At 49.0% G+C, this 18,732-nt stretch overlaps 1 protein-coding gene across 1 annotated transcript in view; it reads left to right on the forward strand.

The window, feature by feature from the left end:
* The window catches only part of dock11 (dedicator of cytokinesis 11), a 51,098-nt gene that overhangs the window by 5,905 nt on the left and 26,461 nt on the right, over positions 1 to 18,732 (forward strand). Inside the window, 17 exon segments of the mRNA XM_047048854.1 lie at positions 4 to 86; positions 384 to 450; positions 2,483 to 2,578; positions 3,384 to 3,518; positions 5,328 to 5,511; positions 6,680 to 6,759; positions 8,056 to 8,139; positions 8,844 to 8,984; positions 9,930 to 10,115; positions 10,117 to 10,200; positions 12,717 to 12,839; positions 13,159 to 13,241; positions 13,440 to 13,562; positions 13,781 to 13,857; positions 14,131 to 14,315; positions 14,618 to 14,683; positions 17,101 to 17,193. Of these exon segments, the coding sequence (XP_046904810.1) occupies positions 4 to 86; positions 384 to 450; positions 2,483 to 2,578; positions 3,384 to 3,518; positions 5,328 to 5,511; positions 6,680 to 6,759; positions 8,056 to 8,139; positions 8,844 to 8,984; positions 9,930 to 10,115; positions 10,117 to 10,200; positions 12,717 to 12,839; positions 13,159 to 13,241; positions 13,440 to 13,562; positions 13,781 to 13,857; positions 14,131 to 14,315; positions 14,618 to 14,683; positions 17,101 to 17,193 (1,890 nt within the window).

Raw genomic sequence — 18,732 nt, forward strand, 5'->3', positions numbered from 1 at the left:
CAGTGCATCAAGATGTACAACACAGACTGGCACGTCATCAATTACAAATACGAGGCCTACTCCGGAGACTTCCGGATGCTTCCAAAGTAAGGCTGCAAGAACACACACAAAATGAAACAGCATATTCACTAAACTACAGTATTTGGATTAGTAACATAAAAAAAAAACGAAGCAGGACTGCAAATAGAGGGATCACGATTGATATTTTTGACAGAAATCATCATTTATTGACCCCTACATATGTACTTTTAATTGAAGACATTGAAGCAACCAAACGGGAATAACCAGTGATGCGCTACAACCCTGTAGGCAAGGGTTGGATTTATAGCAGCTTGATCAGGTCGGCAGACACGCGCTGACCTCCCTGACCCGTGTTTTCACAGTAAAGGCCTGAAGACCGACAAGCTGCCGCCTCACGTGTTTGAGATCGATGAGGACTTTAAAGATGAGGTGAGTTGGGGCCTACGGGGCTTAGCGGGCCTGGAGGACACCAGAGACATTGATTATTTCTATGGCGTACGAGTGGCAGGCAACGGAGTAGGCTTCTATTTCATGGTGAGCATGCACTTGACTTCCAGTACATGGCCATCGACTAGGTCATTTGAGGCGTTGGCGTGTATCGACGTTCTCGAACACCTCATCCAGTGGGCCGATGTTGTAATGGCTTGTTCGATAAGCAACAGACAGCTGCCCTGTAACTAAGGTCGCTTGTTACAGTAAAAAAAATAATAAAAACGGGCGGCAAAAATGGAATGGACGCCAAATCACGAGGGAGAGACGTGATTGGCGGTACTGTCTTGCTGCGAACGGCAGTTTGTAACGTCTTACGACACTCTCTTTCACACCGCATACGGCATCCTGCACGAAACACGGTGCTGAGTCACTCGACTGAAGCCCTGTGAGAGAACATCCTGGCTAGGGCCTGCTGGCTCTCTGGAGTCTCATCCCTGTGAGAGCCTGTGAAACCAGAGCCTAACTATAAATAGCCCTGGCCTCCCCCCCTCTCCCCCTCCTCCCCTGGCCGGATGTGGATAAACTTGGATAGGGAAAAAAAGGTCTGTAATTGAAAGAAAATAAATGCCGCCGTGGTATGTTGCTGCAGGGAAGGGTGGAGACTGAGAGAGAGCAAGAAGCGATCTGTCCCTAACTCACTTGTGCTTAGATGGTCTTGACTTGTATAACGTTACACGACTGTCCGTGTCCTTTCTGCTCCAGTCTCTGGAGCATCCAGACGGGGTCAGTTGGAAAGCTGTTCTGTAATGGTAGAACATTGATGAATTGACAAATCCATCCCTTCATCCACGGTCTTATGGAAGGCTTTTTATTCCCTTTTTGACGTCTTCCTCTTCTCGGCCGAGGAGAAGAGGAGAACGCAAAGGCATAACGCTGAGAATGAATCAATGCGAATGCAATCAGGGAGATTGGTGTCGGGGGAGGGGGGTGGGGTCAGAGGCAGGCTGGGTCTGGCCGTCGCCGTGCGCCTCTGAGAGCCACTCAGTAGCCAGCGTGACGAGGCAGGAGAACGAGCAGCCAATTAGATTACAGGACAGAAGCTAGGGAGGACCACGTACACGCGAGGGCGAGCGCAGAGGACGCAGCGCTTCAATGTAATTACAGCTCCTACACACACACACACCCTGCCTACACAAAACCATGCAAGTACATTTCGAGACACAATACAATCAGCGCCCACCCCTGTTCACCTTGCCAAATAAAACCATTGTATAGGCCGATAACATGCAGCTGTGTGTGTGCGGTAAATAGATTAGGTGCTAACTCAATATTCTGATTCCATGTGGCGCTGGGATACATATCTTCTGTGTGTGCGTCAATTGAGAGGGTGTCTCCCTCAGGACGGACATCAGTGTGTTTTGTTGTGATGAACGGTCCCATGATGGGTCTCACATTGCGGCGCAGATTAAATGGACGGACTGCTTGGATTGGGCTGAAATGATTTCCAACCCCATTGTGGAAAGCTAGCATATTCTCTGCACATCGCGGGTCGGCTGTAGACACACGCACAAATGCACACAGTCCATTCTGCAACGTGATGAACCTATACAGACCCTTTTTCTGTGTGTCATTACTGGGTGTTTGGGGAAACCTTGTGTTTGTGCTTTGTTCGTGTCCACGAATCTGCGCTGTGTGTGTCATAATACATCCTGAAAGTCAGGTGCACAAACGAGTTCTAATAGTCCTGTGTGTTTCTGTGTGTGTGTGTGTGTTTCTGTGTGTGTGTGTGGTGTGTTTCTGTGTGTGTGTCTGTGTGTGTGGTGTGTTTCTGTGTGTGGTGTGTTTCTCTGTGTGTGTGGTGTGTTTCTGTGTGTGTTTCTGTGTGTGTGGTGTGTTTCTCTGTGTGTGGTGTGTTTCTCTGTGTGTGGTGTGTTTCTGTGTGTGTGTGTGTGTGTGGTGTGTTTCTCTGTGTGTGGTGTGTTTCTGTGTGTGGTGTGTTTCTCTCTGTGTGTGTGTGTGTGCGTAACAGGACACAGCGTCTCTGTGCTCCCAGAGGGGAGGCGTCATGAAGCAGGGCTGGCTGCAGAAGGCCAACATCAACAGCAGCCTGTCTGTCTCCATGAGGGTGAGTCAGCATCTCCCTGGGTAACACAACACGTCCACAGCCAGAATGACAGCCCGTTCACTCTGTCCACTCCAACAACAACACCAGACCTGCCGTACCCTCGTGAGACAGCTGATTTGCTTTCGCGCGATCACGCAACGATCCATCTTGCCCAGCTCCAGGTTATCCGTTTGTGAATCCAGGTTCTATGAGGAAATGCTGGCAGCTACGGGCATGGTTGAAGTTAGCCTGTGATAGACAGATGGGTCACCTGGACACCTGCCAAGTATTTTTGGAAAGTGCCCGCCCCTTTCCGACCACTTTCCAAGGATGACTTCCCAGATGGTTCTGTGTAAACCATCCAGTGACCTTAGGTTAACTGTACCATGCGCTATGCTCTGTTTATTTAGCATCAATCCCTCAATTCTCAATACACAGTGCCAAGTCCGATACCTGTCAACGCATTATACAAAGCACAAGTTATACCAAGACCTCCCAAGCACAACATTGTGCCTTTGAAAATGAAACAAATCTCCAGCTGTCAAACGTTTTTCGAGTGTCTTGTATCTGTGAGTATTCGTTTAGCAGAATACTCGTTTGGCTTTATCCAAAGCGACATACAAAAGTACATATAATTACTATATGCACTTTTGTAGTACTATTAGCAAGTGCAGCAGATAATCAGGAACACAAAGTTTTAACAGTATTACAGTGACTAAAATCAAGAAACAAGAAACTTAAAATCCAGAAACTGGTCTTGTAGACAAAGGTTTCTTCCAGTACACCCAGTAGTATAGTGTTCTTCTCATAATCTGGTTGTTCTCAGGTTTTCAAGAGGAGATACTTCTACCTGTCCCAGCTGCCCGACGGCTCCTACATCCTCAACTCCTACAAGGACGAGAAGAACTGCAAGGAGACCAAAGGCTCCATCTACCTGGACTCCTGTATCGATGTCATCCAGGTAAGACGTCCCCCGGACCTGCTGCTGAGGTTTGGCCCATCAGGCTTCACGGTGATGGGATTGGTCTCCTCTTTTGGTCTTCTAACTCGGTCAATTAAGGAGGCAAGACAAGAGCTGCAGCTCGATGGGATGTTAATGAGTAGAGAAGTACATTATTGATCGCCGGGGGGGAAATTGCACTGTCACAACCGCATTGACAGGCACAAAACAAACCAACCAACAGGATCTAATATAAATGACTAAGTGCCTTTTGTGCAAGTAGCTCCAGTTATCCTTTGCATACCTTGTTCAATTAGGGCAGAACCCAGTCAGGATGTGCAACACAGCGGTGGCTGTGAAGTACGTTGTTAAAGTCCTACAGTAGCCTCCTAGCTCAGAGTCTGGTCTACATCGTCCAGACAGTCAGAGGATGCATTGTATAGTCTGACAGGCAGCCGGTTGGAAGGAGCCGGAAATGAGATTTTGAGTATTGCAGAAGAACCCCACATGGCCTGTTGCATCAACAGCCCTTGGAGCGCGTTACTTCCGCTCACAGCCAGATTAACGACTTAGTCAGTGAGAATAAAAATACGAATTGTTTTACGAAGTGGTGTTTTTGTCTACTGTTGCGGGTGCTAATCGTCGCAAATGGAATCAACCACTAATCTGGAGGTCTCGACACGAGGCCACGGTGGCTGCTCGCGGAATCGCGTTCACGCACAAAGGCCGACGGATCGCTCGTTGAGCTTTCCGGTGACTTCCCGCGGACGTGTGCGTCTCGAGCTACGAAGGCAAGAGAGAGCTTCCCTCCACAGACAGTCTAGTCATCATAATAACTGCATTCCTAGTTTTATTAAGCCCCCCCCCCCTCCTTCCCCCCCCCCCCCCCCCCCCCCCCCCCCCAGGGCTCCCACTGTGCCCACTGAGCTGCAGATCCTGGCTGCCCTCTGCCCCTCCTTGTGAAAGTCCCCCCTCGTCTTTCCAGGCCCCGCCTCCTCCACCGTAGCACTTCTCCCCCGCTCTGGGGTCTTGGCAAGGCTGGGCCGTCTATGCCACGTTCTTATGACCTGGCAGAAACAGAACCGCCCGCTTAACAAGGAAATAGGCCTGTCGAGGCCTGGCACGACACAGCACCTGAGTCAGCCCTTAGTCTACGATAGGGAGCTGTCAGATGGTTGGCATCGTTCTTTAGAACGCTTGCATAGACACAGGAAGGATGGACTTCTTTCCAGGAAGCGGGAGTGTCATGAGAGAGCTCATTAAAGTTGGTTTGATACGCAAAGTGGGTTTGCTGGTAGCCCAGCACAAAGTCTCTTAGGGATCATGCTGTTATTTGCACTCGTCTCAAGTGATAACCGTGTTCTTTGTAGCCAGGTTACGGGTGTCACAATCAACAAACGTAGGGAAGTGGAGAGGAATAGAAACTTCTACCTACTAAAACCAGGGTCAAATATTGCAGGTCCATGTTTTCGCAGCAGTTCCAGCATTGTCTGTGTTTCCTATTCAAGGACAAACCATGCTATGTACCTATTTATCTGTCATAAAATAGAAAGAGACAGTTTCATCCACGTGATTATTCTGTGTAAATCAATACAAATCGAACAAAATGCTTAGTTTTAACTATGACTTTTAGCGTTTAGCTCGTTTAGTTAGTGACCGTTGTCTCAGGTTTGAGTGTTTACTCTGTGTCTGTTTGCACACTAAGTCAACCTTCACTTTACCAAATATGTCACCCTTGCGACACTGAATATTGTTGGGAGGCCTGTCTGTGCTGTAGGCAGGTAGGGGCGTCACAGCTCGGTCAGAACAGCCTCTCTCTCACCTCCCCAGAGCCCTAAGATGCGTCGGAACGGCTTTGAGCTGAAGATGCAGGAGCGCTACAGCCACTTCCTGGCTGCGGACAGCGAGGCGGAGATGGAGGAGTGGGTCGTGACGCTGAAGCAGGCCCTGCTCAGCAGCTCTGAGGCCGGCTCCGACCGCAGGAACGGGGGGGACTCTCTGGACTGTGTTCTTGGTGAGCCGGGGATATACACAGACACACACACTACTGTCATACACACACACAGGCACGGGGATCAGATGGCTGAGCGGTTAGGGAGTCGGACTATTAATCAGAAGGTTGTTGGTTCGACTCCCGGCCGTGCCAATTGACGATGTGTCCTTGGGCAAGGCACTTCACCCTACTTGCCTCAGGGGGAATGTCCCTGTACTTACTGTAAGTCGCTCTGGATAACAGCGTCTGCTAAATGTAACGCACACTACCGTTGCACACTACTGTCATATATACACACAGGCACACTACGCGCCAGATTCTGTTTTGAACCTGTTAGACAACAAAGGAAATGAGAACCGGGTTTAGGATAGGCCCCTTTGTATGACTGTGGAACCCCTGGGATTAGATGTGAGGCCCTTGTTAGGACTTTTCAATGATCGGCCTCAGTGACTTACTGCAGCGTTTAACCCCTGTCTGAGGTCTTTCTGTATCTTTGCCCCCTGTCTATTGAAAGGTTGGTAAAAGAGTTTTAAACGCGCATGCACAGATGGATATTGTTAGATTCCAGTCACAAGGTACTTTATGATTTTGAGTTCCCTTTGCAAATATCGTTTGTCGTCGCAAAGAGGAAGTTCATATGTACTGAGAACATTGTTCTTTCAATGGTGGACTGGTGCCAGCAGCATTCCTTATGTTGTGTGTGTGTATGTGCGCATGTGTACAGAACGATGGTGTGTGTGTGTGTGTGTGTACTCCCACTAAAGTACCTCACAGCAGGTGGACATTCGTTAACCCTCCTCAACAGAGCAGTCTGAAAACACATGAAGACAAAGCTAAGAGATTTGACCCTGCACAGAACGAAGCTCTCAACCCCAAACTCCCCCTCGCATACAAAGCACTGATGCAGTCTCCTATTTAGAACCCAGAGGAAATATGGACGCATGACACACACTTTGTCAGTGTGAGCTTCTAAGAAACCTTTCAAGATGACACACGTACACATTTGAAGATATTTTCACTGTTGAGGCAGGGAAAATATCTTCGAATGTGTACGTGTGTCATCTTGAACGTTATTGCACCACGTTTCTCTGCTCGACGATCTCATTGGCTAACAGGACACAACACCAAGCCTCTGCTGTAGTTTTAGTTGTCGTGTTCTTTGACTGACTGTTGTTTTGTCCACTCACAGATGAGGACAGCACGAGCCAGGGGAGGGGAGAGAGTCTGCTGGAGAGTGTGGGAAGAAGTCTTCATCCTGAACTGTTGAAGGTTAGAACATGGACACTAGGGGTGGGGGGGAAAAATCGATTCACATTTGAATCGCGATTCAGTCTGCTAGCGATTCGGATCGATTCACAAATTGATGTGAATCGATTTTTTTGTAGGATTTTGTATTTTTATATATATTATTTTTTTTTTTTTTTATCACCAAAAGATTCCCACCCCTAATGGACACCTACTAGTTCAAACTTGGATAAAAACAGGATTTCTACACAGCATTCTTTACTGTATGTTGTTCAAAAGCACAGCAGTGTGTGTCTAGTCGTGAACACAATGCAGAATCGTATGTGTGTTTATCCAAGAGGGCTATGAGAAATACTTTAGGGTTCATGATGGGATCTTAACTCTTGATCAATGTTTACATCCACGGACTGACACAAGGTTGTGTTTTTTAACTGTTCATCCAGTTTTTTTCCTGTATCGACAGACAGGGGCCCTTAACCGCTACCTATACAGTGACATCTATAAGAGGATAATTAGCCGTAAATACAATTTAAAGTTCGAAAAACGCAGACGGCATATACTGTACATGGAGTGGATGTCGACCAAGCATGCGCTCTACACTGACCATGGTCCAGAACTGTCAAATAAACGGAGAAGTTGTTTTTAGTGTGGTTAGATGTTGTGGTGCCCCAGTGAGCTGCTGTTGAACTCTGCTGTCTGGGTCTCCATCCAGGTCCTGACCCCGTCTGGACAGACAGCAGTGTGTATGCTCAGAGACCAGACCGCCTCAATGTGTTTAGAAGCCCAGAGCTTCACACAGAGAACAAAGAACTCTGTCTCTGTGTCAAGAGGCTGTTGGAGTGTGTGTGTGTGTGCGTGTGCGTGTGGACACACGCTCTGGGATTTCTTTTCCTTTTTATTTTCATATAAAAAGAGAGTTTAGCTTTCTTGTCTGGAGGCTGGATGGTGTAAGAGAGGAGGAGGGGAGCTCTCTGGACTGTCTGACCCGGGGGTATTCTATGTCTCTCCCCTCTCTCTCTCTCTCTCTCTCTCTCTCTCCTCTCTCTCTCTCTCTCTCTCTCTCTCTCTCTCTCTCTCTTCCTCTCTCTATCGTCTCTGTCTCTCTGTATGTTTTCTGTCTCTTGTCTATTCCCCCCCCCCCCCACCCCCTCTCTCTCTCTCTCTCTCTCTCTCTCTCTCTCTCTCTCTCTCTCTCTCTCTCTCTCTCTCTCTCTCTCTCTTCCTCTCTTCCTCTCTCTATCGTCTCTGTCTCTCTGTATGTCTTCTGTCTCTTGTCTATTTCCCCCCCCCCCCCCTCTCTCTCTCTCTCTCTCTCTGCAGTACGCCAGGGAGACAGACCAGTTCAATAAAATCAACAGGAACGAGGGAAGACAAAAGCTGTTCTCCCTGGACCCTGAGACGCAGGTTAGCCCTCCCTCTCTGAAGTCTCTACCAGGGGGCATTGCAACGCTCAGGGCTTTCATCAGTGTGGATTTTTTTTGGGGGGGATGAAACAGCGCTGCACTGGGACTGAGTGTCTGAAAGCAACTGGCTGGTTGTGGTTTTGTACATGTAGCACGTCCCTATGCATATGCATGCGAGAAGCCAACCACAGTTTCCTTCTCCCTTCTTTTCATATCATGCCGTTTGTTTACGCTACTTGTTTTATCTTACAGTACTTTATTTTTTCTATCTTCTATCTTTTTATCTTTCCTTATATTTCTATATACTAGGTTTATTGTCATGGACCAACCTATCAAAGTAAATTCCTCGTACGTGTAAACTCTAACGGGCAATAACCCAGATTGTGACTCTGATGATCTGCTTCTTCCCCTGCCCGACCCCCCCCCCCTCCATCCCTCCTCTCATCTTCTCTCTCTCCGTCTTTTCCCCTTCGTCCTCTATCACGTCGGTGCTACGCCCGTGCCCATCTTCATCTCTTTGATCTTGTTTTCCTTATTCCTCTCATCCTCTCCTCTCCGTTTGTCCTCCTCGCTCCCTCCTCCTCCTCGCTCCCACCTCCACCTCGCTCCTTCCTCCTCCTCGCTCCCTCCTCCTCGCTCCCTCCTCCTCCTCACTCCCTCCTCCTCCTCGCTCCCACCTCCTCCTCCTCCTCCCCCCTCCACCAGCGTCTGGACTTCTCCGGCATCGAGCCGGACGTGAAGCCGTTCGAGGAGCGTTTCGGCCGGCGCATCGTGGCCAGCTGCCACGACCTGACCTTCAGCCTGCAGGGCTGCGTCAGCGACAAGGGAGACGGGGTCCTCACCAACGTAAGCCACCTCAAACACAAACACACACAGGCACACACAACTGTCACACACACACACATGCGCCTGCCTCACATTCCCACCGTCATATCAGGGGCGAAAGTCTGATATCTACTATTTTTCTCAAGAGCAGTTCCTGGGGGGACCCCAAAACCTGTGCTGTTACACATCGCATACGTTGAACTTAAAAATTATTATTATGTGTCTGTCCGTATAATCATAATCTATTCTATAATCATCTGAAGTGTCTTCATTGCAGATTATTAATATTGAAATAACGTTTACAGTGATATTTTGGGGGGGATAATGGTATTTTTCTCAGGATTGGGTTGTATTCCCCCCATGTACCCTGGGATGTCCAACCATGCATCACTATACACCAGTTTACTAGTTTATGGGAGGAATATCTTAATTTGCATGTACTTTTATGGCAAGCTTCAAGACAGGATTTACTGCCATCAGATAGGGCTATCCTAACATCAAAGCCAATCACCGGTATGTTTCAGAGCCAAATCCCCTCATTTGTAGAGTAAACATTGGACGACATTTATGGGGAGTTTGCAGAATGGCTGTGTCAGATGCACAGCTGTGTGGCACGAGTCTGCAATGACCAGACCAGACCAGACCCGACTCTGCCAGTCCTCCTTCACACTGGATTCTTCTGGTCATAAAAGCACAGGGAGGAATCTCGTGCATTTGCGTGCTGTGCCCTCCTGACTTCCCCTCATTCCATCTCCTGCTGTAGGAGCTTAATGGTTTCTGGAAAAAAACCTCCTGCCTGCCACGCTAATACGATTGTGTATTGCGGAACGGCACTTTCACTCACACACACAAACTCTCTCCATTTAGCTTTGTCTATATTAGCCCGCACAGTCTTACATAAACACGCACACACTCTTCCCTCACTAAACCACCCCCCCCCCCCCCGCCCCCCCAATCTGCATCCAGGTGGAGCCCTTCTTCATCAGCCTGGCTCTGTACGACGTGTCCAAGAGCTGCAAGATCTCCGCCGACTTCCACGTGGACCTCAACCCGGCCTGCGTGAGGGACATGCTGGCGGAGGGCTCCCCCGCCGCCCAGCTCTCCCCCTCCTCCCCCGACCCCTCCGACGGAGGACCGGGGGAGGAGGGGGGGAGCGCCGAACGGGGACGGAGGGAGAGGGAACAGCCTGCCCGTCCTCCAGAGGGTGTCCGAGTCGCTGCTGCGCTGCCCCACTCAGGTAGGACCGTGGGGGAGGGGGATGGCTGCGGTTTGAGCTTCCGGGGGAAGGATGTCTTTGACCCCGGTTTTGTCGTCGGTGTGTGACTTTGCTCGTCCTCTCAGACACCAGCAGAGCAGGTAGCAGCCAGTAAGGAGTCACTACCCCAGCCAATCAGAGCCTTACCCTGCCACATATTTACAGGACGAGTGCTCCACTTGACTGATTCCCCTGGTTTCCCTGGCAACCCCACAGCTCGAAATCTGCTGACTTCGTGAATACTACTGTGGTCACATGGCTCACGTACTCAAATTGATTTCCCTGCTTGATTCAAAGTGCACTGAGCTACAGTCAAATGATGAACGGTGAACTAATGCTGTGCGTTTTGGTTTCTTCAGCCCCAGTTTCTGGAGCCGATTTTCCGCTGCTAATCTGCGACGTATTTCACCGGTCCAGAGTTTTGCTCCCTAAGCTGTTGTTCTTAGTATTGAACAGCTGTGACCTTGATCCTTTGTTTAGACAGCCAAGTGTGTGATATCACCACTTTCCCTCTCTCGGTGTTGTCAGTGTATACGCGGCGGTTGCTAGAAACATTGAACTTGTTTTGCTCCTGGCTCCCAACGCCTATGAAGCGGACAGCGCAAAGTCCTGCAGGTGGTGGGAGGTCGAAGGAAGCACACACACTCAGGAATTCGCACGCGCACACGCACACACACACACACACGGAGGCCTCCTTACTCCCCTTTTCCTGCTGTGCCCATTAGCAGGATTAGGACAGCAGCAAGTGGCACCACCAGCAGTGTATCACGAGGAGAGTGTGACTGCTCCAGTCCCCTACCTCCACCTTTTCTTCTCTACACCCCCCCCCCCCCCCGACTCCCCCCCCTGGGCTGCAGAGATGACAGGCCAGACCCGTACACAGATAGAAAGCAGAGGGAGAGCGGAGGAACATGGAAGGGAGGGAGGGAGGGAGGGAAAGAAGGAAAACCGTGAAAAATACGTGGCCTCCACCAAACCACAAATCCAGAATGGAAACGTTTGTGTGTGTGTGGCCCGCTCTGTTGAGGCACACAGTCTGCGAAGCTCGGGATGGAAAGATCTGAGTCTTCCAGAAAAGTCCAAACGAGCTTGTGTCAGGGAAAGATTTGGGCGTGACGTTTTGCAAACTACAATGTTGTGCTACGTACAGTAGCCCGGCGGGGTCAGGGCCAAACCATGGTCCTAATGAGAACCCACAGTCTCACAAGCGAAGCAGGAAGAGGGGGGGGGGGGGAGAGGAGAACCTACCTCCGTGATTAGAGGGCTGTTCCAAACTGCGAAACCACATTCTACTTTAGGTGCAGTTGGGCGTTGTCAACCTGGCCCATCATTCTCTACCCTTCCAGAACACGTCAGTGTTAGCCAATAAAACAACCACGCTGATGCTCCTATGTACATTTCTGTTTCGTTTTCATGTCATCCATAGTACAAGTTCCTCAGTCATTGTGAGGTTCCAGTGGCCTAGCATGCTGTCTTCTCTCTGACAGTCTCAGTTGGTCTGGATAGAAGGCCATGTTGCTGACTGGCTCTGGCATTCTACTGCCACAAGTCTGAGTTGTCTATCTCAGTCTTGCCTGTTTCAGCTAGTTTATAATTATCAAGGTGCAATTTATTGTACACGCCCCAGGCCAAATCTATTTGGATTTTAAAGAGACAACGTCGAGTGCAACTCGATGCCGTCCATAGGAATTGAGTCGATGCTTAATATTGATTTGGAAGATGTTCCTTGAAATGTGCGTGCGTGTGTTTGTGTCTGTCTGTAATCCGTCCATTTTATTCACAGGCAAGTGGTCTGAGTATGAGTGTATGTGCACCCTGATGCACTGAACTGTAGTTGGTCCTCACCTTGCAGGCCCCGACATAGTTCTGTAGTTTCAACTTGGTTTCCTGTAGAGCCTGGGTCTCTGACAGCTGTCACTTCCGAGAACGACACTTCCTTACCTCAGAGACGGCACTCATCGCTGATATCTCAAAAGAAAGGTTTCGTTTACAAAAGGATGTTCCACCTTCTGTTATTTCATGGCATCCCGTGCAGAAGCAGCATCAAGCACACCACATCTGCGGAATGTTCCTCACCTCATGAAAGGAGTTTCGCTCGCCCCTGTTTTCTGGGTCGCCTCAGACAGGCTCTGTCTTCTCATGCATTACTTATGCCTGTGCTCACAGACAGCACACACTCACCTCCTCTCTCTGAAATCTCTCCTCCTTCTCCTCCATTTTTTTTTCTCCTTACTCCATCTCACTTCCTCCTCTCAATCTCCCATTTCCTTTTCTCGTGAATCCATGTCCCCTCCTTCTCCCTCAATCCCTCCTTCCTCTAAATCTCTCCTCCATTTCTTTTTTTCTTCCCAAATGCCTCTCACCTCCCCCCTCCCTCTAATTCTCCTCCACCTTTCCTCCCCCTTCAATCCATCTCCGCCACCTCGTCCCCTCCTCCCTCTTCCACCTTCCGTCCTCCTCCATGTCTCCTCCTCCATGTCTCCTCCTCCCTCCTTCAGGGTATTTTCTCAGTGACCAACCCCCACGCGGACATCTTCCTGGTGGCTAGGATCGAGAAGGTGCTCCAGAACGGCATCACCCACTGCGCCGAGCCCTACATGAAGACCTCGGACGTCCCCAAGGTCCTACTCCGCCACACCGCCGACCATAGCACAGCTATCGCATGAACCACTGCTCCAGTCTGAATATCAGACTGGCACACTGTACGACCAAAGTAACCAAGCCAAAAGTGGAGTTAGTTGTTGGAAAACTACCACCACAACTACTACACTTACAATGACGTCAGGATTTTTAGTAGCATAAAAAGCAAAGAGGGTCACCCTCGTTGCAAGTGTTTGTACTTTCTTACCAGGCTACCTGCAGTTAGTCGATCTGTCATTCCTATTTCCCCCATGACTTTCGAAAGCATTTTTATTCTGCGCGTGTGCTTGTGTCCTGCAGACTGCTCAGAAGGTGCTGAAAGCTGCCAAGCAGGCGTGCCAGCGTCTGGGCCAGTACAGGATGCCCTTCGCCTGGGCTGCCAAGTGAGACAGGCCCCTGGGCCACACCCGTCTGTCTCTGATCTCACACGTTCACCAAACAAAACACGCCCATAGACACATTGTATTTTTGGGATTCCAGTACTTATTGTTTATTGTTCACTGATCTATCTTTATTTCTGCTTGTTAGGTTTTTATTGTACTTCGACTAGTCCTGGTGTGAATATTTCTGAAATCTTCCAGGCAGGTGTTTAAGGACGGCCAAGGTGGTCTGGATATGGATGGGAAGTTTTCCCCCCTCTATCGCCAGGACAGCAGCAAGATCTCCACCGATGACCTCATCAAACTGCTGGCCGATATCAGGAAGTGAGTCCCCGATAAGACGCACACATCCGATGGGTGGTGAAGTGTACCGTTATGCTCGGCGAAGTCCACTGTATTTCCTGAACTTGCGGTTCGGGCTGTGTGTTTGCAGATCATTTGGTGAAACAGGACGTGGTAGACGTGGTCTGTGAAGCCGCGCTGTAGCGGAATGCATTCAGTGTGTCGCGTTGTTCAACCGTGGTCTATTTTCTTCTTCACAGGCCCGAGAAAAGCAAGCTGCAGACCATCCCAGGCCAGCTGAATGTCATCATAGAGTGTGTGCCACCCGACTTCTCAAGTGCGTACCGGTCTTCAGGCCATATCTTCACATGTATTCATCCGGGCGGGACGTATTCGTATTCACAGCGATTCACAACACCCAGCTTGTCGAGACTTTTTCCCGCCCAGATTTGTAGCAGTGAATACGATACAACACGGCATGACATCACTCAGTTCTATCTGCTGCCGTCTTCAGTTATGTAGGCCGAAGGCGTACGTGATGAACCGATGTTTCGGGTGAAGCATATGCCAACCGTAGTTCTGACCGCCCCTCCCTCCCCCCTCCCTCCAGACACGGTCACGTCGTCCTACGTCCCCGTCAAGCCCTTTGAGGAGGGCTGCGAGCGGGTGAGCGTGGAGATGGAGGAGTTCCTCCCAGAGGAGGCCAAGTACAGCTACCCCTTCACCACCTACAAGAACCAGCTGTACATCTACCCCCAGCAGCTCAAATACGACAACCAGAAGACCTTCGCCAAGGTCAGAGCGGTGGGGTGGGGTGGGGTGGATGAGGTGGGTGGGGTGGATGAGATGGGGTGGGGTGGATGAGGTGGGGTGGATGAGGTGGGTGGGTTGGATGAGGTGGGGTGGATGAGGTGGGTGGGTTGGATGAGGTGGAGTGGGGTGGATGAGGTGGGGTGGATGGGTGGCAGGGGGTCCTATATTGACTGATGCTGATTGGTTGATTGATTGATAGTTGATATATACTCCCTGTGGTATTCATTGGGTAGTCAGGTTATGAAATTGTAAATTGATTGATGTGTGTTTGATGGTTTCCCCAGGCCAGAAACATAGCGGTGTGTATCCAGTTCCGAGATTCTGACGAGGAAGGAGCGGCCCCTTTAAAGGTGTGTGTTAAGGATGTCGGCATAAGGTTCCATCGTTGTAGTTGGAGATTTCGGGATTTGAAAGGAAGTCAGTGCTTTCTGTGTGGAAATCCAGTGCTTAGCAGGAATGGAATTGAAAAAAGGAAGGGGAAAAAAAGAATACCGAAGCTGGTTATTACGGCTGGCACGGGTAGATGGTGAAGGCTCAGCCTTTATCGCTCTCCTTCCCTCCCTTCTTCATAACTCTCTCTCTCCCTCACACTCTCTCTCTCTCTCTCTCTCTCTCTCTCTCTCTCTCTCTCTCTCTCTCTCTCTCTCTCTCTCTCTCCACACACACACGTCAAATATTTGTGGGTTAGGGAAATCTCCATCAAATTGACTTCTTATTTTTGCCTTTTTCTCCAGACCCCCAGAACTGTTGTTCTGGAAACTTTGTAGCTGTCTGGCTAGACAGACACGCAGATATGCACATAGACAGACATGCAGACAGACAGATATGCACAAAGACAGATATGCACATAGACAGACATGCAGACAGACAGATATGCACAAAGACAGATATGCACATAGACAGACATGCACACAGACAGACATGCAGACAGACAGATATGTACACAGACAGACATGCAGACAGACACAAACAGGTAGACTTGGCACAGCAGACACCCAGAGAGACACACCAGCAGACAGATTGACAAAAAGATTCACACACGCGGATCAAACTGAGATAAAACTTCAAGGCTCTGTTCACGCATCATCAGGTGTTTACAAACAACAGAGGCCAGGCCGGCAGAGGCAGAATGTATCTAGTCCAGCGGAAAACCTGGGTTTCTGGCCATTACACAGGTTCTGATAGAGCACAATGATAAGGAAACACACAACCTTTTGTGGGCAAAAGAGATGATAAGTACCACCACGCTAACCTAAAAAAAGCCCATACAGTAGCTAGACTACAGCACTGTAGATGCAGCATGTTAGAAACAAATGGAATGCAGATCCTCTCTGCAGTGCTTGGCCTAGTACATGTATGAACAAGGGAGTCTATCTCTGCCAGCCCCAGACTGCAGATAAGATGCAGCTCTACCGTCAGCCAGTCAGTATCTAGAGAGCCTGCTATCCAGCCAGCCAGTCATTGTCAGCGACATAAGCAGCCATCGGCTCGAGCGCCAGCCAGCCAGTCAATCCGTTAGAGAGCCAGGCAGCCAGCCAGTCCCTCCAAGACCGCCATCCTAGGAGAATAATCAAGACTTCCATCAGACCACACCTCCACATATGGTTGAGGACCGCCATTGTGTTGTTTCCATGCTGGCAGAGAAGCAGTTATCCTCTGATCTGCGACAACAACATACCTCTGGCCACTGTTCCTGTAGACACAGCTGCTTAAGAGCCGCGCTCCACGTTGACTCTTAGTTCAGGGCAGTATCTAGTCCCACAGACTCTGCCTTACACACAAGGTTTTGTTCTATGTGGCCTTTCTTGTTCTGTTGTATCCGATTTGGTTTTGAGAGTCAAGGCCATTCTTAACAAGCATTCGGGGGAAGCGTTGGAGTGGTCATTAAGGACTGACCAAAGCGATTAGTGTCCTAATTACAGGTCCGAACTGATCATCAGACCAGACTTCTCTGCTCCTCCCTCCCTCGCTGGCCTGACCCTGTCAGGGTCTGTTATCAAGACATCTGACTGGATTTGTTAACCCTCCTGCAGAGGTTGGCTTAGAAATGAGCTCTGTGCCGCACCTGAGGATTGAATCAGTCTCTAGTCGGGGATAAGATGGCTGAGCGGTTAGGGAGTCGGGCTATTAATCAGAAGGTTGTTGGTTCGATTCCCGGCTGTGCCAAATGACGTTGTGTCCTTGGGCAAGGCACTTCACCCTACTTGCCTCGGGGGGAATGTCCCTGTACTGTGTAAGTCGCTCTGGATAAGAGTGTCTGATAAATGACTAAATGTAAGTGTAGTAGGGAAGTACAACCACTAGTCAATAGAATACAAGTTAACACACTAGTATTTTACTGACAGCTTCTCACTAGAGTGTGATATCCAGCCTCTTAGCTGGTTATTTGGCACCGGGTGCCAATACCACATAGCTGGGGGCTGGGGCTTGGAAAGCTCAGACTCTCGTCCTTCCAATCCCGTAGATTTAGTGTGAGAGGTTGCGCCCGCTACACATTAATCTTAGCATTTTAATCGGGTTTAAATGATTTACACATTCTCCCATTGTCTGTGAAAGGTCTTTAGGTTTGGCTCTGTTGTCATGGATTGTAGGCCAGTGTATTGAGAGTCTGGAAATGGCATCCAATTTTATTATATGGTCTCGTTGTGCCAAATGTTTCCCGATAGCATGAATCATGAATATCTGGCCACGTCCTCACTACTGTTCCTCAAGGTTTTACAGGCGATGTACTGATTTGTCACTGTAAAGCATAACCCCTGTGTTTCAGTGTATCTACGGCAAGCCGGGAGAGTCAATGTTCACCAGCAGCGCCTATGCGACCGTTCTGCACCACAACCAGTGTCCAGAGTTCTACGACGAGGTAAGGTCCTGACCCTCGACAAGTCCCGCCGTCCTCGGTGCCATCCCGAAAGGTAGCTTCCGGCAAATAATAAATGTTCACACAGCCCTCAAACTCACCACGCCGCTTCACTGGGTGCCCGTTGAAGTAGACGAGGGGTTTTACGTCCAAAGTGTTCAAAGTCCAATCCCCAGGATTAGTCCCGTAATCTGGATCAAAGTCTGACGGGAGTCTCACACAGTGCGGGCCCACCTGACACACACACACATCCCCCCCCCATGCTCACACATACTACACATTTACCGTCATGCTCACACATGAACCAGAGAAGAGGGTGGCTGGTGAGTTCTAGAACACTATCACTGACTCAGAATCAGAAAAGGGATTTAGTTGCGATGCAAGTTTGCACAGACAAGGAATTTGCTTTGGCAGGAAGGTGCATACAATAAACATGTAGGAATCTTGCATTTAAATATGTGGTCTAACTACACTAAGGGTACATAGACTAGCAATACTAAGTGGGACAGAATAAAAATCAAATCTACAATAAAATGTAACATATCAGAGGGGGCACCGTAGCATATGGTCCATGTTTTACAGATTAGGTTAGCACAGACACAGATGCACAGACACACAATCTAAAACCCACTTACTACACTCTGATCTGACTAATCTGTGTAACTGTAATCTCTGACCACCTAATGCCCAGCCAGGAGGAAAACTGTTCTGTTCAGTCTTGACACATGACCAACTCATCCTGTGAACAAGACCAGGTTTAAACAGCAGTGATGCACCACTTCAGAATGTTAACTGGTGTTCATGGGAAACTGTTTAGGGCTTGGTGTTACACAGTGTGCGTCAGAGGAAGTGACACGGAGCACGTGTGCAGACACGGCTGGGAGTTCTAATACTTTCTGATGCTGCCCCTTTGTGGTAGAAAGAGGAACTGCACTTCCTTGTCTTGGTTTTTATTGCCCAGTCTCCATGGCGATTCTTTATTGAAGCGGTCACATGACAACCTAAGTTACGCCACAAATCTTTCTTGTGTCAGGGAAGTGCAGGGCTCCGCAACCGTTTTGATGTCAAGAGACATTTTTTGGTTTTTCAAACTAATCAAGTGCAGTGGGAACCACAGTGGATGAAAAGCTTTATTTGAGTTTGAGAGATGATACACACCAGTGTAGAATATCAATTACAAAATATTCCCAACATCATATACATATATATGTTTGTAAATGAAGAATAGATATGTTCTTCACTGCACAGATATGTTCTTCACTTCACTGCGTCGCTGCCTTTTTTTTGGCATCTCGTGTCAGGTATTTTTCACTGAAAGAGAAGTGGTATCTCTCAATGTATGTTGAAATGATAACGACATGTTTGGTTCTGGGAGAACTTCCTGGTGCAGATAAAAACATGACGCAGTCTCAACTGGGACAGCATACTAGTTGGCCCATTGTTCGCTGACATTTCTGCATTCCTCTTTCCAGTTTCTCTTGTTTTTGGCCATTTAAACATTTAACCATATCAGGTTTTAGGCTACTTACTATATATTATATA

This window comes from Hypomesus transpacificus, chromosome 25 (assembly GCF_021917145.1).
Source record: "Hypomesus transpacificus isolate Combined female chromosome 25, fHypTra1, whole genome shotgun sequence".
In the NCBI taxonomy this organism is placed as follows: domain Eukaryota; kingdom Metazoa; phylum Chordata; class Actinopteri; order Osmeriformes; family Osmeridae; genus Hypomesus; species Hypomesus transpacificus.